This window comes from Mus pahari, chromosome 14 (assembly GCF_900095145.1).
Source record: "Mus pahari chromosome 14, PAHARI_EIJ_v1.1, whole genome shotgun sequence".
NCBI classification, from domain to species: domain Eukaryota; kingdom Metazoa; phylum Chordata; class Mammalia; order Rodentia; family Muridae; genus Mus; species Mus pahari.
The window spans coordinates 63,171,106-63,190,953 of NC_034603.1; the positions used below are offsets into that span (position 1 = coordinate 63,171,106).

Below are 19,848 nucleotides of genomic sequence, written 5' to 3' on the forward strand. Positions count from 1 at the left end.
AAAAATAAAAAATAAAAATGAACAAATAAATACAGTGCTTATTTGCAGTAATAAGTATCTTTCCCTTATAGACAGTAGTCAAAGCGTGAGTGCAGGAACGGAGCAAGAAGCACTTGCTGCATAAGCCCATTCTATCTGTAGCTTTACCTTTATGACAAGGGAATTAAAAAGTGACTGCAGAAAAGACACGGTGTAGGTGGTCTTGCATGTATGTCCTAGGCTGAGTGGCACTAATTGCAGTAATAGTCAACCTCACTTCTATCATAATGACATCCAGCATTGTGTATGATTATTAATCACTGGGCCTGCAGAGATGGCCCGGCGGTTAAGGACACCTGCTACTCTTGTAGAGGACCCAAGTTTGCTTCCTAGCACAAACATGGGGTGGCTCACAGTCACATGTAGCTTCAGCTCCAGGAGATTCAGCAACCTTCTTATGGCTTCCATGGATACTGACATATGTAGCATTCATTTACATAAAACACATGCAAGAATGCATATAGGTAATAATAAAAATCTTCAAAAAAAAAAAAAGATTGACTAGTCATAGTTAGTGTAACACCTCAGATCTATCTCAGTATCAACCTCTGTTCTGTGTTAGCCTGTACTCCTCCAAAGGAGAAGGGTGCTATTGCATTGTTTCCCAGCATTCTCTGGGAAGACCTATTTTTGGTGGTTTTGCTCAAGCTACTTATGGGGTTGTTGGACATTTTTGCTTTGAATTTTGATGTGGCTGTGGTATTGTTGCTAGGTTTTTAATTCACTTAGCTTATTATGAGTTACTTTTTTTAAAAAAGAGGGAGAGACACCCCCCCCCTTTTTTTCCAGTTGCAATAACTATGTTGTCCGGTGTGGAGGCTTTGTGACTTTCTTGTACATTCTCTCTTCACCTCCTGCCCTGGAGCACCTTCTGACTAAGGTATAGGCTTATGGAATAGTGTTGAGAGTGGAGAGGTCTGTCTGCCCTTTGGAGGTAGACAGGTAGACCCAGTACTGTTTCTGGAAAAATGTACCTATGCCATGGGTAATGTTATAGGTTTAGTCTTGTTAAGCATATTTATTTCAAGACTATTCTATTATCTTAATCCTGGGGTCCCCAAAGTGAGATTCATAAATTTTTTTTTTTTTTAGTCAAATAAAAGTCATGATGACACTTTACAGTCAAACTAAGATATAGTGACTGGCTGTTTTATTAGTGATACACATATACATACACACAGATTTTAAAAACAAAGGCATGGCATGGTGGGACAAAGAGGAGGCATGTCATAGCTTATATGTTTAGAGGTTGGGGATTACTTGTGTGGCAGTAGATGGCCAAATGAATTATTTTGTGGGACAGTAAATGTTAGTGGAATGGAATTCCTTAAGTACATGTTGAAAAAAAACCCTGAGGGTTAGGATGTAGCATAGGCTGCCCCCCAGTTCAGATGAGACTCACGTGTGAAGGGCCCATCGCATCCAGTGCCTCTCAGCACCATGGCTGTTGTTTCTCACCGTCTCCAGCCCAGCTGCTGTCCATCATCTAGTTTATACTTGACAAGCTACCCAAGGGACTGAGAATATTATTGCTACGTGAAATATTGTGTTACTTTCATATAATGTTTGGATTGTGTTCAGATATTCTATTTCTTTTTGCTTATTTTTATTGATTTGTTTTTCAGTACTAGAGAGTGAAGCTAGGGCTTCACACATGCTAAGTAATGCAGTTCATTACCATTGAACTATGTCTCTAGCCTTTTCTCAAGATAAAAGTCATATACCGTAGGACCATTTTAAATATACAGTTCAGTGTGTGTGTGTGTGTGTATGTGTGTATTCGCGTAACTATCACCACATAATTCAGAAACATTTTCACTGCCTCTGGAGTCCATTAACAGTGATTGCCATACCTCCTAACCATGGCTCCTATTGGTCACTGTGTGTGTGTGTGTGTGTGTGTGTGTAGATTGGTTTATTCTAGCCATTTTACATAAAAAGAATCTTCCAATTGTGTGAATGTTTGTATCTGGTATAATGCTTTTGGGGTTCATGCATGTTAGAGTAGGCATCAGAGCTTCTCACTGTTGGGTGATAACGTTCAACTGTACGGTTATGTGCCTGTTTCCCAGCTGACAAAGGTCTGTGTTATTCTCAGGCTGTTAGGGATGCTGCTGTGGATGTTTGTATTTATATGAGTGTTCCAGTCCTAGTAGATACGCTTAGAAAGGGAACTACCAGGTCATCTGGGAACTCTTTGTTTAACCGTTTTAGGACTTACAAACTAATTCCCAAAGTGTGCCATTTTAAGTGCACCAATAATGAATGGCGCTTATGCTTTCTCCGTATCCTTTTTAACTCTTTTTTCTTTCTTTTCTTTTTTTTTTTTAATTAGAGTTGTCTTAGTGAATAGGAAGTGTAATCTCAGTGTGGATTATTGTCTTAGGCTTCCATTGCTGCAGTGAAACATCATGACCAAAAGCAAGTTGGGGAGCACACCTTTAATCCCAGCACTCGGGAGGCAGAGGCAGGCGGATTTCTGAGTTCGAGGCCAGCCTGGTCTACAAAGTGAGTTCCAGGACAGCCAGGGCTACACAGAGAAACCCTGTCTCGGGGGAGAAAAAAAAAAAGCAAGTCGGGGAAGAAAGAGTTTATTCAGTTTACACTACCACATTGTTGTTCATCACTGAAGGAAGTCAGGACAGGAACTCACACGGCAGGAACCTGGAGGCAGGAGCTGATCAGACACCATGGAGGGATGCTGCTTACTGCCTTGCTCCATATGGCTTGCTTAGACTGTTTTTCTTACAGAACCTAGGACCACCAGCCTACTCACAATGGGGTAAGCCCTCCCCCACTAATTGAAAAAATGCCTTATAGCTGGATCTCATAGGGAAAAAATTATATTTTAAGTTATCACTATAATATGTGAGTGTTTTGCCTACATGTATGTCTGTGCATCATGTGTGCGCCTGCTGTCAGGCAAAATTCAGAAGAAGGCTTTGGATCTCAGAACTTATGTTACGATGGCTGTACACCACTGTGTAGATTGCTGGGAGCCAAACCAGGTCTTCTGCAACAGTAGCCAGGATAACCACTGAGCTTTTTCTTTAGCGCATATTGTTATTTTATTTGTCTTTTTATTGTTGAATTGTGGGAGTTCCTTATACTGGATACCAGACCTTTATCAAACCTATGATTTATTAATATGTTCTTCTGATTCTATGCGTTGCTTCTATTCTCTGGATGTCCTCCTTTGTTGTACAAACATTCATTATTAATTTTAATAAAGTTCAATTTGTAGTTTTTCTTTGGGAGTTTGTAGTTTTTCCTTTTCTTTTGCCCTCCCCTACCTCTCTCTTCTCTTTCTCTCCTTTTCCCCTTCATGTTTAGTTTGACTCACCATGTGAGGGGACATAGGTCATCATGGTAGAGAAGGCATCTGCACAGAGCATGGGGCAGCTGGCCACACTGTCTGCAGTCTCAGAGAGAGGGAGTATCTATTGGGGACCACATTCTATGGGGTGCTGCCACCCATCTTCCAGATGGAAATGCCCACAAAGACACAGTGCAATCAAGTTGACAGTGAAAATTAACTGTTGCCCTTGTTAGTTTAGACACCTGAACACATCATAGTTAAACCATAATTCACTCTCCTCCTCAAAGGTTTATGGCCATCTCATAATACAAAATGCATTTCACTCATCTGTAAAAGTTTCCAAAGTATTAATAATTCTAATTTTGTTCAAAAACCCAAGTCCATAGTCTCTTCTGAAATTCAAAGAAATGCCTTAATTATGAGACTATAAAATAAAAACAAGTTACACACTTCCAATATACAGAGGCACAGTATAAACCTCCCTAAGAAGAGATTAGGCCAAAGCAAAACAAAACCCAATAGGACAAGCACAGAGGCCTGGGTGCTGGCCTCTTTCCCCACTCTGCTTGAAGAGGGCTTTTCCAAAGAGGTAAGAAGTGTTAATGGTACATCAGAGGTTTGTGTACAGTATGCTGCATAGCCTTTGCAGAGTGAATGTCAAGATAAAATAAGGAAAAGAAAAGTTAAAAATGAGAGGGTGGAGGCAGGGAAGATGGTGCAGTCAGTGAAATCCCTGCCATACCAAGGTGAGTTTAGTCTCTGTGCCCAGGTTTTAAAAGCTAGGCATAGTAACAGGTATAATCCAGTAATAGTAATATGTATCTATAATCCAGTGCTGGGGACACAGAGACAGGAGGACCCTGGTCTTGATGGCCAGACAATTAGCCACATCATAATTTCCAGGTTCGGTGTCTCCTTTTATGTTGTTAATTTGTTTCTGACCCATGTATGTGTTGTAGAAGTGTGAAGAAAAACGGGTAGGGAGCTAAGGAGGAAAGGTAGAAAAAAATTCAGTTTCTATGCTTTATCTAAATACACACTATAGATAAGAAAGAATAAGACCTCTTAGTTTGGAACTCGGGGCTCTTGGGAATTCATGGATGGGTTCTTAGAAGTGGGCGTCAACCTGGAAACTGCATATGAAATTTTCTGTGGGTGCCAACCTGGAAACTGCGTATGAAATTTTCTGTGCTCTGTTTCTGGGTAGTGAGGAGACTTTTAATTTTAAAAGAATCTTATAGTGTTTTAGAATTACTACTAAGAAGAGATAAATGTAGACTTGCTGGCAGGAAAAGGCAGGGGGTGTGTTGGCAGCTCATCTTTTCTCATTGGCTGTGTTTTGGGTATGTTACAATTTTGGAGTAAACGTTCCTATCTGGTTCAAATATTTTTGTTTTAGACTATTTATTTATACCTGTTTGTCTAAGACTAGATAAGATCCCCCTCCCCCCAAGTGCTACTCTTTGAAATGCCAAAAATTTTTACTAGTGAGAAAATAACAGATGATTTATTATTCCTTGACACTATTCCACACATCTAAAGTAAGTTGTGTGTGTGTGTGTATGTAAGCCATAGTGGTACAAACCTGTAATCCTGCTACTTGGGAGGCAGAGGTAGGAAGGAGCCCGAGATTGAGACCAGTTTAGGCTGAGTAATGAGACTGTTTGGCTAATGCACACAAAGACCTGAGTTTGGTTCCCAGCACCACATAAAATTGGTAGTGGTGGCACCTGCTGGTAATCCCAGCACTCAGGGAATAGAGGCAGGAGATCAGAAGTTCAGGGAGGGAGCTGGTGAGGAGGAAGGCTCAGGGTTAATTCACTGGCCATTCTCCCAGAGGAGCCAGGTTCAATTCCCATAATCCACATAGTGGCCTACAGGCATCTCTTAAGTCCAGCCCCGGAGGATCCCATGTGTATTTCTGGCTTCCTCGGGCATCAGCTGTGCTCACTGTACAGAGATCTACAGACAGACAAAAACACCCACGCACACAAAATTAAAAATAATTTTTAAAAGAAGTTCAAAGTTACATAGTTTGACTCCAGCCTGGACTATATGAGACCCTATCTTAAAAAAGAAAAAAAAAAGTTAATAAAGTATTTGTGACTTTTAATTTTTGTAAAATACAGAATTGTAGGGCCAGGCATGGTGATGCACACTTTTAATCCTAGGACTCTGGAAGCAGAGGCAGGCAGATCTCTGTTCTGTTAGTTGCAGGCCAACCTGGTCTATAGAGAGAGTTCTCGTTCAGTCAGGGCTACATAGTGAGAACCTAGTTTGTTTGTTTGTTTGTTTGTTTGTTATAAAGAGGCTATTTCTCACTTATTTTCATTATATAGTCTTTTTTTCTTTTTTGTTAGCGATCTTAAAGATAGACTACTGTATTAAAAATTACATTCTAGAAAACTACCCTTGGTCATGGCTAGACTGAGCCCTCCCAACACCCTAGCATCAAACTTGATATGAAGGTAAAAATTACTTCGACTTTGGGAACATCCTGCCAGCCCTTCTGCTGGGAGCCACACCTGGGCAGAGGCATGCCGGGCTTTCTTCTGGTACTTGAGAGCTGTTGAATTTTATTAGAACCTGAGCTGTGTTGGATTTTAATAGAAAAATATCTCAGTGACACACACACAAAGCTTCTTACCTTAAAGATAAATAGTTCTTTTTAATTAACAATGATTTCTATATTTAGATGACGTTGTGGGTAGCCCTGGGTATGGCAAGTGTTTTGAATGCCACTGGGACCCTGCAGGTCTTGCAGCTTACTTAGGATTTGGCTGCTTCTTTGGCCCAAGGAGTTGTTTGATGAACCTTTGGGTGCTTCAGCTGGCTTGTGGTGAGGAATACATATTTGGTTTTGTTCTTGCGTGGAGACTATTTATGCTGGCAAGTCCTTAGATAGTGCCTAAGAGCAACCCTGCTTTGTCCTCGTACAGCTCGCTTACTACAACTAGTACAATATCTAACAGATGGGAAGCACCTACGTGTTTAACAAGGATGCGACCAAGTGCTTTGCATAAACTCAACTCCTTTGGCTATTTTATAAACTAGAGAATTGGCCGGGCTTTACAGTTGTGTAGTTTGCTGCCTTGGCTCCCACTTTTTGCATTAGTGGACTATTTAAGGTATAGATTGTTGCTAGTTTAGGATTGCCAGTACCTAAGTCAGGTTGAAAGTAACCCTATTTATTGGTCTCTTTATGAACCTAGTTGGTTACATGTTCTCTTCCCTAACAGTGTGATGCGTTTTAAGTAGAACAGCTCAGCAAGTCTGAGTGACTCCTGTTACCTGTGAAAGTTACTTCATCATCAAGTGTACTGAACAGTTTCTTACTAAGGTTTTTTTTATAGCGAGATTTCACTCACTTCAGCCAAGTAGAACCAATATATTAAGAAAAAGCTATATTATCCATCCCAGGACTTGGGAGCAGAGGTAGGCAGAACTCTGTGAGACCAGGTAGCCTCCTCTGAATAACGAGTTCCAGGACAGCCCGGCTACATAGTGAGACCCTTATCTCAGTAGAAAGAAGGGGGAAAGTTAAGCTTTGCTTATTTTTAATTAATTAAAAATTAGCCCCAAAGTTTTGCCATAGGTACTAAGTAGATGCTGAATAATAAAAATGTCTCTGGTGCCCATCACATGACAGACATTGAGTAAATACTGTTTTCCTTCCTTTTGTCAGCTTGACTGTTCAGCTCCTTCACTGTTATGTATGACTCAGCTGTGGGGTAGCTGGCTGATAGCAGTATACGCATGCTGTAAGCACATTGTGTGCCACCATTGTGTTTTCATGGATGGTTTTCGTTTTCTTAGAACCATGTCGACCTGGCGGTGACTGATTCTCAGAATTTTGACTTCTCTGCAACTGACACATGAAGTCACCTAGTTGTAGGATAGCTGTGCACCAAGTGTCAAATGCCTCAGTGGTGCTCCCATAGCCGAGGCCAGTTATGGTGACAATTCATTTATAATTATTAAAGGCCAGGCTGGTTTTCTTGTGTGGCTGTGCCAGTTAGCTGCTTTAGTTCTGTGGCCTGTAGTGCCCATGTGACCGCCCTTGTGTGTGGATTCTCACTCTGGTAGATGTGGTGGCTGATGCTGAAGGAAACTGCCTGTATGACTCCCTCAAATGTTTCATGGCCTTTTGTATCTTGAAACTGATACCAGCAGACCCTGCAGGATCCAGTGTGGCAGACATCATGTGGTAGTCGTATTTATTCATCAAACACATGCTGTATGCTAGGACTATTATATGCTCTAAAGATATTTTGGTGAATTTGACAGATATGTTTCTTGGTATGATAGAATTTATATTCTAACTGAAATTGGGGGTTCATACAGCCTGTAAAATAATACCCATTTCAAACCATTTGAGGAGTATAATGAATCAAAGTGTATGGAATGTAATGATTTGAAATTTTGTGTTGTGAGGAATTCCATGGCCTAAGAAGAATATGGTGGTATAATTTCTTTTCCTTCATTTTTTTTTTCTCTTTCTAGACAAGATGCTCCAAGTCCCTTGTAGCTCTCTTCGAAAGAAGATCAGGAGTGTTCTGCTCTTGCCGTAAGAACAGCCCTTTTTGACTTAAGGTGTGGTTGGTGCTGTGACACAGGAAGAACTGCATGCAAGCTCCAGGAGTTTTCTTATTTTCACTTCTTGAGCAGTTAGTTCTCTGTGGATGGATAAAGATTTGAGTCTTAATTGCCCTGTTTTCAAGGTGTTCTGTGTAGTCTGAACTGGGCCACTTCCTAATGAGCTACACACCCAGTCCTTGTCAGGAGCTGGTTGAACCCTGTGCAGTGCATGCAGAAGGAATGGCCCAGGAAGAGAGCCATCGAAGTCAGGCGCCACCCACCTTGTACCATGGTGCCAGTCAGGAGCTCGACCTGTCCACCAAAGTGTATAAAAGGGAGTCTGGAAGCCCTTACTCTGTGCTAGCAGACACCAAGATGAGCAAACCACATCTCCACGAGACGGAGGAGCAGCCATATTTCAGGGAGCCAAGGGCAGTGTCTGATGTGCATACTGTCAAGGAAGACCGGGAGAATTCTGATGACACGGAAGAGGAGGAGGAAGTCTCTTACAAAAGGGAGCAGATCATAGTGGAGGTAAACCTTAATAATCAAACGTTAAATGTATCTAAAGGGGAAAAGGGTGTCTCTTCTCAGTCCAAAGAGACTCCTGTTGTTAAGACAAGCAGCGAGGAAGACGAGGAAGAGACTGAGGAGGAGGAGGCCACAGATAACAGCAGTGACTACGGAGAGAACGGACGGCAGAAGAAAAAGGAGAAGCAAGTGGAGAAAGTCAGGGTTACACAAAGGCGAACCCGGAGAGCTGCCTCTGTTGCCGCAGCCACCACTTCCCCTACACCCCGCACAACTCGGGGCCGTAGGAAGAGTGCAGAACTGCCCAAGAGGAAGAAGCGGGCCTCCAAGGAGGCTAAAGCACCAGTCCAGAAAGCTAAGTGTGAAGAGAAAGAGACTCTGACCTGTGAGAAGTGCCCCAGGGTGTTTAATACTCGCTGGTACCTGGAGAAGCACATGAACGTTACTCACAGGCGCATGCAGATCTGTGATAAATGTGGCAAGAAGTTTGTCCTGGAAAGTGAGCTGTCCCTTCACCAGCAAACAGACTGTGAAAAAAACATTCAGGTAGGTCTCATCAGCGAGAGGGCAAAGTTTCCAGGCTAGAACCTGGCTGTTCAGAGTCATCTGGTGTCTGCCCAAGAGGATAACTAGAATAGAGGCTGAAGGGACAGATTTCACCAATTATCACTTTAGACTCTGCTGCTTGGGTCTTTTCAAAACCAAGGCTTAATCCTGTCTTTCAAAAGCATTACACTTAACTGACGATGGATTAGTGAGAACCCAGGTACACTGGAAGGGGGATTGGTTATAGATGACTGACTGGGATGTAAAGTCAGCGCCGACTTTGCACTGAGAGTCTCTGTTGTGGGACCTGTGAGATAATTCATTCTGGCATCTTCTGTCACAGTGGGAGGTATACTGAGTGAGGGCCAGGAGTAGAGAAAGTTCCTTTCTAATTAAAAGGATGCCAGAGTCTAGTGCAGCTGATGGGGACAGAGACCGTAATGACTCAGACCTGTGGAAATGGAAGATCTCCTTACACCCGTGGAGAGATGGCAACACTAAATGTGTCAAGAGGCAAGTCCATGGGAATACGCAAACCTTAAACAGAGGCTGAGCTGTTTGAAAACGTTGCTTACCTGGCAGTAGAGTTACATAATGTTGCTGTACAGTGCTGCTGATGTAACAAAGCGTGCTATTCAAACCACTCTGGTGTCTTGGAAAGATTGTATTGTGACAGGTTAAGAGGTGTTGAATGTATTGCAGCTATATTGGTGTATGTATATGTTTGTGTATTAATGGATATTCATACATGGTAAGTATTATGTTTCCATAAGATGTATATAATAATTACCATATTGAAGCTAACTTTTAAAAGATAAATTGTTTTACTTTTGGTTTGGGAACTTTAATTTTCTCTTTTAAACAATTGTTTTTAATCAATAACTGAATGCCTTTCTTTAAAGAGATTTTTGGTTTTTTATAATCCACTGATTTAGCTTGTAAATCACGACATGATAGAGGTATGCTGGGTAAATAAATAAGAGACTCTGGCCATGTTCTCCAGCAGGTGCCTGGGCGGAAGTTGGTTGCAGAGTCAGTCCAATGGAGCATGGTCCAGTGCTGCCCCCTAGAGGTCAAACTTGGTTTTCATAGTGGCTCTTTACTGAAAAGGCATTCCTCATTTCTGTCTCTGTGACCTGCTTATTTTGTGGGTTCCCTCCCTCCCTCCCTTTCTCCCTCTGTTCTTCCTTGCTTCTTCTTCTTCTTTTTTTCTTTAGCTTGAATTTGATTGAGTAACAGAAAACAACAGGTCTTGAGTGTAAGTTTCTGTACTTCTCCTATCATAGCATGTTCACCCTTGTGCTTCTGTTGTGTGGGTTCTGCTGAATGAAAGCCATGCAGATTCCTAGATTGAAGAGATGGCTCAAAGCTGCTGCTCAGCACTGCAGCTCAGCACTGGGCGTTCTTGCAGAGAACCCGAGCTTGGTGCCCAGTGCCCACATGGCAGCTCATCATCCCCCCCCCCCCCCCCGTTCCAGGGATCTAACATCCTTTTCTGTCCTCCTTGGGCACCAGGCACATATGCAGTATACATACATACAACAGACAAAACACTCAACTATATAAAGAAATACTTTTTAAAAACCCAAAAACCCTTCCCATTCCTAAAGTATCTTGTGCTGTGTGTCTTCATACAGCTCCTGATAATCTTGACAATCTTATGATAAGAGAAAGTTAATTGTTGCAGAAATGGTGGCTTACAGGGGTAATCTGACCTTTTCCAGGGTAGTGTCCAGCCAGGGGCTTGTCTCTGAGCTCTTGATTCTTGACTTCTGCAGTGGCAGTGGCACTCAAGGGCTGTAGTGACTGAGTTCTCTTACTATTTATTCCTCAGAGCCTGGCAATTGTCAAGAGTTTTCTGTTATTGTTTGGTTGATTTAGTCATACTTTATGCCTAATAGTCCAGGATGCTTATGAGCCATGGTTTGGAGAACTAGGCATTGTGACGTAAGGAGGTCTGGAATTAGGGGTGGGGGGTGGGATGGTCAATACTTTAAGAGATTATGTTAGCTTCCGCTAGAGGGAAATGGCAACAGACTGAATTAAATTTAGGGAAAGTTAGTAAATCTTGAACATTTTGTTACAGAATTCTTCAAAATGTATTTTCTAAGGCATGAGGACATTTTTATACCCTTCAGATCTATAATGCTTATATATTTTGTCTTTGGTTGTGCTAATTTCAGGCTTATTTATATTCTCTGGTAAGTACACCTTAACTGCATGGCAGCCTGGGTAGGAGCCAGCTGTGCGTGCTGGTCTGTGCCATAGCATGCCTGAAGGTTCTAGCAGCTGTGCCGTGTGCCCGAGGCTGGGGCAGGGCCAGATTTGAGGTTGACCTTAGTGGCCAAGGTTTGAGGGTGGTTCTCAAAACAAGAAACAACACAGAATACGTAAACACCAAGAAGGACATTGGGTGCTCTTTTCATCGGTGGAACACGGGAGTGGGAATAGCAGTTAGTTCTCTGGTGCTTGTGGGACTACTTCTTGCCTTGGAGTTGTTGCTGTTTGCTTTCTCCCAAGGTCTCTAAAAGGTGGGTCTTGGAAAATAGAGCATACAGAGGTTAGTGTTGGAAGATGAACTGCATGCAGGAATCGTTTTTGTCAGGATTCTGGCCTCGTGCCATGAATCTAAAGTAGATGGATTTCATCTGCCACGAGGGAGGATAGCCTCCTGAAGCCTCAGTAAATAAAGATTCTTTCTGTTTGTTCTGCTAGTGTGTTTCCTGTAACAAATCCTTCAAGAAACTCTGGTCCCTTCATGAACATATCAAGATTGTCCATGGATATGCAGAAAAAAAATTTGCCTGTGAGATATGCGAGAAGAAGTTCTATACCATGGCTCATGTACGAAAACACATGGTTGGTGAGTCTCCGACCCTCTGTTCTCCACCTGCAGACTCCTGGAACGCGCTCTGCTCCACACTGGGCAGAATATGTAGAGTCAGCATACTGCAGTCACTTTTAGCTTGTTGAGACTACATGTAGCTTGTCTTTTGTAAGCATGATCAGGTTGGACAGTGTAGTCTTCCCTACCCAGAGTTCTTTTCGGTAGTGCAATTTGTTCTCTCTTTGGAACATTACTTTCAAAGTGAGAGGTAGAAATGAAGACAGCATAGTTTCCTCACCTTATGGCATCTGGCTTCTCCATTCTGGGGGTTTTGGTGGAATTGTTTTGAGTTTAAATGCATTCTGTGTTACAGCACACACAAAAGACATGCCATTTACATGTGAGACCTGTGGAAAGTCTTTCAAGCGCAGTATGTCACTCAAGGTGCACTCCTTGCAACATTCTGGAGAGAAGCCCTTCAGATGTGAGGTAAGGGACGAGCGACGCCCAGGCCTTGTCCACGGCTAGGGTTGTATGGGTGACACAGCAGTAGATGGAGTTCGGGGTGCAGAGCACAAGGCTGGGACACACTGGAGCTTCTGGCATGCCAGGTGTTGGTGATCTCTCAGTGCTGAGAAGAAAGATGGCCCATCAGCACCCAGTCTCTTAGGGGTAACTCAGAGTGATGTGCAGTAGCTGATCTTTCTCTCAGTGATTCAGAAAAGTTGAGTCTGAGCCAGTAATAATTACATGAGAAATTCCCCCTTGTATTCATAACTCAGCTGTAGGAGCATAGTGAATACAAACTGCTGCTGTAAGCAGGCTGTGTTTTGAGTCTGAGAAGAAACCTAGGGCTGGTGAGATGGCTCAGTGGGTAAGAGCACCCGACTGCTCTTCCGAAGGTCCAGAGTTCAAATCCCAGCAACCACATGGTGGCTCNAAAAAAAAAAAAACCCTAAGGGAAACAACTCTGGAGATATAAATCCTAGGAAAGAAATCAGGAACCACAGATGTGAGCATCACAAACAGAATACAGCCTGGTCTACAGAGTGAGTTCCAGGACAGCCAGGGCTATAAAGAAACCCAAAAAAAAAAAATTAAAAAAAAAAAAAAAAAGGAATGGCGCCCTTTAAAAAAAAAAAAAGAAAAAAAGAAGCCTATGAGGTTCCTCTGAGGGTAGGCCGCAGTGATACTTCTATGCTTGGCAATGAGCACTGTCCCTGTCCACTGCAGAACTGCGATGAGAGGTTTCAGTACAAGTACCAGCTCCGCTCCCACATGAGCATCCACATTGGGCACAAACAGTTCATGTGCCAGTGGTGTGGCAAGGACTTCAACATGAAGCAGTACTTCGATGAGCACATGAAGACGCACACTGGTAAGGATTTCTTGGTGAAGGTGTAAATAGCCCCAGTGCTCGTTGGTAGCCATCTGCTGGTCTGTCTTTAAACCCAACCATAAGTTTGCATCATTTTCCTGTTTTGTTCTGTTTTATCTTGAGATGAAGTCTTGCTGTGCAGCCCAGGCTGGTCTCAGATTCACAGCAATCCTCCTGTTTCAACCTCCTAGGTGCTAAAGTCAAAGGTGTCTACCACTGTGACTGGCACACATTTGCATTGTAATCTCGCTTTAAGTAAGCCTAAGATATATAAATAAATGTAATACTAAAATTTTCTCTTTTATAATTATTTTAAAAAGGATTATTTATTTGAATGCCTTTTGAGTGTTTTGTTTTTTTGAGGCAGACTATCACTGAAGCACAGACTGCCTCCTCCTGCCTTCTGCTCCCGTGCTAGGGTTATAGGTGTATGCTACCATGCCCGCCTATAAATAATTTGTTTGTTTGTTTATTTTGTCTTACTTTCTGAGACATGGGATCTCTGTGGACCAGGCTGACCTTTTCTCTGCCTCTGGAGTGCTGGATTAAAGGCATTAAAGCCTTCTCAATATTCTTAGTGTTGATTGGATTTGATTTCCAAAATTCACTACCTTTCAGGAACACATCCATTAAATGGGGTTAAATAAATTTTAACTCTCTTTCTCTCTGTATGTAGGGATGTATGCTCCATAGCATTGATAAGGATCTAGCTTCTGGAGAACTGGCTAAAATATAGTAGCTCTTTTTGCAAACACTAATACTGTCCGCAGCTGATCTTGGTACTCTACAAACTGCACTGTATCTGTGGCTCCAAAAATTTTAGTTTATAGTTATTCTAGTTATCATGTAAAATTTTATGATCAACATTCTTTGGCCAATAGGCAAGGAATGTTTCCTCTAAAAGAATACAATTAATACACTTAGAGTTTTCTCTTCCCCATTATCAGAGCTACACATACTTATTAAAGTATATTAAAAGGGGCCAGCCAGAAATGGTGGCACATGACTTTAATCTCAGCACTTGAGAGGCAGAGACAGGTAGATTTCTGTGAGCTCAAGGCCAGCCTGCTTTATATAGCCTGCTATGGAAATTAGGAACTAAATAAAATCTCACCACAGAGAGAGCAAATAGATTTAATCAAATAATAACATTTTGGCTGATTTATCCTATCTTATTTTTTTTAAGATTTATTATTTTTATTTTATGTGTATGAGTGTTTTTGCCTGCATGTATGTATGTGCACTGTGTGCATGCCTGATGTCTTTGGAGGCCAGAAGAGGGCACCAGATCACCTGGAACAGGAATTTTTTTTTTTTTTTTTCAAGACAAGGTTTCTCTGAATAGCCCTGGCTGTCCTGGAACTCACTCTGTAAACCTGGCTGGCCTCGAACTCAGTAATCTGTCTGCCTCTGCCTCCTAAGTGCCGGGATTAAAGGCGTGTGCCACCACTGCCCAGCCTGGAACAGGAATTAAGCATATTTGTAAACTGCCACTTGATTTTTGTTCACTGAACCTGGGTTCTCAGTAAGAACCAAGTGCTCTTAGCCACCAAGTTATCTCTCTAACCAAGATTTAATCTATATATATAAAAAAAGTTCTTCCAAGGGCTAAGAGTGCAGTCCACCGGTACAGCATTGCTTAGCAAGTGCAGGTTCCATAGCCAGCGCCAAAAGCAAAACAAAACTGAGTTCTTAGTATGGTGATAGACGAGTCCTGTGCCTGGAGTGTCCATGGGCTCACGTACATGGTACATTTGGCTCCTGTACTCTAGTGTAATTTGTTTTTGTATATTTAATTTTAGATTAATTAATTTTATGTGTATAACTGTTTTGCTTGCATGTTTGTATGTGTACCATGTACATGTCTGGTGGCTTTGGAGGTCAAAGGAGGATATTGAATCCCCTGGAACTGGAGTTCCAAGTGGTTACGAGCTACCATGTGGTACTGGGAATCGAACCCAGCTATCTGGAAGAGCAACAAGTGCTCTTAACTATGGAGCACTGCTCCAGCTCCTCCCCACAACATGATTTTTAACCTACTTCATCATATATATTATCAGTAATATAATTTTAGGCCATATAACAATTCTTCCTGAAAGATTGCTATGACAGTAGCTATCATTTATGTACAGATATGCCAAGAATTAACTGATGCTGGTTACATTTACCTCGTTAGCACAACTTTTGTTTTGTTTGGTTTTGAGACAGGGTTTCTCTGTATAACCCTGGCTGTCCTAGAAGTCACTCTGTAGACCAGGCTGGCCTCAAACTCAGAAATCCGCCTGCCTCTGCCTCCCAGGTACTGGGATTAGAGGCGTGCGCCACCACTGCCTGGTTTAGCACAACCTTTATAGCTGCCCTGTGAAGTAAAAGGTGTTTTCTGTTTATTTAGCCACCTCCTTGTTGGATATTTAAGTTGTTTCTGTTTCTAGTTTCTATTATAAATAATGCTGTAATGAATATCATTGTTAACACTTCTACAGTTATTTACTTAGGGCAAAACCCTGGGAATGGGGTTAATAATTAGGGCAAAGAGATGGAGTGTTTCTCACATCTGATCTCGCTTGCTTGTTATAAAGTTACCCTCCTCACGTATTCTTGCCACATGTACATGAAAAGCCCCACTCTCGGAGGCCCCTCAGTCTTGTAAACTTCATATGCCCCAGTACAGGGGAACGCCAGGGCCAAGAAGTGGGAGTGGATGGGTAGGGGAGCAGGGCGGGGGGAGGGTATAGGGGACTTTCGGGATAACATTTGAAATGTAAATGAAGAAAATGTCTAATAAAAAATTGGAAAAAAAAAAAAGAAGAAGCCCCATTCTCCCGCCTAAGAGCGAGGAAAGCCTCCCCCACTTGTGAGAAACAGTTTCATGTATTAATTTGCACATTTAACTACTAAATAGGATTGAATATTTTTCATTTGTTTATTGAGTGGTGATATTTTTTCTGTTTTGAATTGCTTGCGCCTTTTGTGTTCATCCTTCTTACTGTTTACAATAAGTCTTGATATATTAAGTATATTAGACCTTGTTTACCACACATTGAAATACCCCACATCCCCAGTCTTTATTCTGCTTTTCAGTATTGTTTGTAATATTAAAACTGGGGGGTAGGCAGTGGTGATGCACATGCTTTAATCACAGCACTTGGAAGGCCCAGGCAGGCGGATCTCTGAGTTCAAGCCCAGCCTGGTCTACAGAGTGAGTTCCAGGACAGCCAGGGCTACACAGAGTCTTAAAACAAACAAACAAAAAGAAACCAAACAAAACAAAAAACTGGGAAAGCAACTGTCTGCTGGTAGATTTGAACAAACCTTTCTAGCAGAATTGTACAACCTCAGTTGGCCTCTAGTTCCATGGTATTAAATACAAATGACTGTAGTAGTGTCTGAGAGAGTAGAAGGTAAGAGAGCTTTAGATAGGACAAGGGAGAAAGGCTGGATGAATTGATATTTATAGGCAGCAGTCTGTTTGGGTGGGGTTCATACCTGCTGTGGCATTGATTGAGTTATCTCTTTGCAGTTAAAGAGAAGTAAGGCGGGACTTACCTAGGCAGGGTTCCTAGTACAGTCTGAGTACAGGGGAAGTTCAAAGCAGCATATTTCTGATTGTCCTTATACCACATGCATAAGGACAAAAGATGAACGAAAACCTGGTTTCTGTCCTTTAGAGGCCCATGGTCCACAGAAGAATAACAGCTGTGATAATACAGTAACAGTGTCTGTCGCACACTGAGCACCTGTGTGCTGGGTGCAACTCTAAACCTCAGCTCGTGTTTATTCCTCAGTGACCTCTGTAGGGGTTATTCCCTTTATTTTTCTGATGAAGAAGCTGAGGCTAAAAGAGTAAGTAATTTGCTCCAGACAGCCTTACTCTCAACTGGACACTTGGTGATTCTATTGTCAGTTTACTGTAGCAAGTAATAAAACAGGTTATATAGGCCATCATAAGCATGATCAGCATCATCACAGGGTCTGATTCTTGGATTTGTTCACTGTGCTCAGCAGCTCAGGATCAGAGGTTCTTATGTGTGTTCCATGGTCCTGATGATATCAACTTGTTTATTATTTATGAATGGCAAGTAGTTTGGAAAACTGAGTATTATTATTGTTATAGTTATTACTTAATGTGCATGAATGTTTTGCCTGCATGTATGTCTGTGCATCATATACTTGCCTGGTGAAGAAGCCAGAAGAGGGTGTTGGACCCCCTGGGACTGCAGTTAGAGTTGGTTGTGAGCCACCGTGTGGTTGCTGGGAATTGGACCCAGGTCCTTTGGCAGAGCAGTTGGTGCTCTTAGTCACTGAGCCAGCTCTCAGCTCAGGTTGGTTGGTTGGTTGGTTGCTGTCCTAGGGATTGAACTTAGGGTTTTGGCATGTGCTAATCAGGTTTTCTACTGGAGAGCTACATCTCTACCCCAGGCCAGAACTGTTAATGCATTTGGCCAACATTGTTTGCCTAAACTAAACTATATATTAGAAGCTGAATTATGAGAAGATTGCCAGGGATAGAGAATTAGCAAAGGAAAGTAATGTAACAACCTAAGTGGTAATCACCATACTTCACTGAATCCAGGTTGCCATCAGTTGTAAAATCAATTTATATGCTGCTAAGAAAATGTTGTAAATTAAACAATGATAAATTAATTCAATGGTCATTGAATATAAGGTAAATGACCGTTTCAGAAGCATTAAAATGTGGGAAGAAATCCATGTCTTTAAGAAGATTTTTAAATTTATTTATAAATATTTGTAAGGCTGGAGAGATGGTTTAGAGGTTAAGAGTAGTGGCTGCTGTTCTAGAGGTCCTGAGTTCAATTTTCAGCAACCACATGGTGACTCACAACCATCTGTGATGGGATTTGATTTCCTCTTCTGGATGTGTGTGAAGATAGATCATTCATGTACATATAAATAAATAAATATTAAAAACCTGGTGGGCATGGTGGTGCACATATTTAATCCCTCAAACTTGGGATGCAGAGGCCGGTGGATATCTGTTTGAGGCCAGTCAGCCTGGTCCACATAGTGAGTTCTAGAACAGCCAGAGCTACATAGAGAGACCCTGTCTCAAAAAACCAAAAGCAGGGGAGAAGAGCCTACTAAATGAAGTTAATGTGGTAAGCAAGGTCAAGATAGCACTTAGCTCCACAGAGCTTATACTCAGGCTGGGTGGGTGTGTAGATGAGAGTCCACTGAAGTGAGACTGTCACTGGTGTGCAGAGAGGCAAGGAGTAGAAAGCATGATGCATCGAGAACAGAGACTATAGCAGCAAAAAGAATCTTTAAAATCCAGTATGAAACCTTTGGACTTAAAGAACAGAGAGTAGGGTGTGCTTTTATGTGGGGTGTGTGTGTGTGTGTGTGTGTGTGTGTGTGCGCGCGCGCGTGCGCGCGCGTGCCACAAGTGTTTTGAGAGTTCGCTTTGGCTTCATTGTGGATGGTGAGAGGATCAAGGACACATATGGTAAGCTAGTTAGGTGAATTAAGGGTTAGTTTCAGAGCCTTTAGAATAGTGATATTTTGGTAGAAAATAGTAGAGTAGATGGTTTGCTAAGTAGGATAATGAATTTAACTTTCTTTTGTCAGTTTTGAGATCTCTGGGACATGCAAGTGGAAATATCCAAGAAGCATTTTGAGAACAGATTTACATGAGATGGATGGGTGGATTTATGATGCTGCCCAACGATATTCCTGCTGCATGGCAGAAATGCTTGGTGTGCAGGACGGACCGCCCTTCCCTTTGCATAGTGCAAAGGACAACCACCACACCCTTTCCTCTTGTCTTCCCTGTAGATTCCTTTTCATTTACAGTGCCCTTCTCTAGGCTCTACAGCACTGCTTCCCAGAGCTGGGCATCTTTGTCTGTTAGACAGCTCTCTAGAGAAGTTACTGCACATGCTTTTCTGGTTATCTTGTAACTTTAGCTCTTTCTGTATCTTCTAGCTCACATTTCCCAGCTCTTCTTTAAGGCAACAGTGGTTGACTTCAAACGTGACATTTTATTTTATCCTAAGCTTTGAGTGACCTTAACATTAATCATTAAGCACAGTTAGGCAATGGTGCCAAGTAAATCGTGAGTCAGAGGTAGGTAGTGTGATAGCTTTATGTCAAGTGAAGACATGGGGAAAATTTATGAAAAAGTAAAAGATTATTAATGCAGTAAGATTTTTGCTTGAATCATTAGATTCGTTATCATCCCTAATTCCTTTGGGGCTCCCTATGGTGAGTCACATAGCCTAGGAGATTGTGAATGGATGTGATTAAAGAGGTCTAGAAAGTTGAACATGCTTTGTTGAGTGAACATTCAGTTTCTGCAGCCTGTGAGTCAAGTGTGTACATGGTCAGTCAGTCAGGTAGGGAAGCTCCCATGGGACTAGTGGGTCAGACTGGGGTCTTTGGGCTGCTTCCATGTGGCTGCTGCAAATGAAGACACTGACTTTGATAGAACGGACAGGAATTAAGGGTTTAAGAAGTTAGCAAACAGGGCTGGTGAGATGGCTCAGTGGGTAAGAGCACCCGACTGTTCTTCCAAAGGTCTGGAGTTCAAATCCCAGCAACCACATGGTGGCTCATAACCATCCGTAACAAGATCTGACGCCCTCTTCTGGAGTGTCTGAAGATAGCTACAGT

The 19,848-nt window shown here is 42.1% G+C and overlaps 1 protein-coding gene across 1 annotated transcript in view; it reads left to right on the forward strand.

Annotated features, from left to right (window-relative positions):
- The window catches only part of Znf652 (zinc finger protein 652), a 60,721-nt gene that overhangs the window by 28,748 nt on the left and 12,125 nt on the right, over positions 1 to 19,848 (forward strand). The window contains exons 2-5 of the mRNA XM_021212779.2: positions 7,862 to 9,013; positions 11,729 to 11,876; positions 12,214 to 12,329; positions 13,074 to 13,218. Of these exons, the coding sequence (XP_021068438.1) occupies positions 8,114 to 9,013; positions 11,729 to 11,876; positions 12,214 to 12,329; positions 13,074 to 13,218 (1,309 nt within the window). The 5' untranslated portion in view covers positions 7,862 to 8,113. The remainder of the gene's footprint in view (positions 1 to 7,861; positions 9,014 to 11,728; positions 11,877 to 12,213; positions 12,330 to 13,073; positions 13,219 to 19,848) is intronic.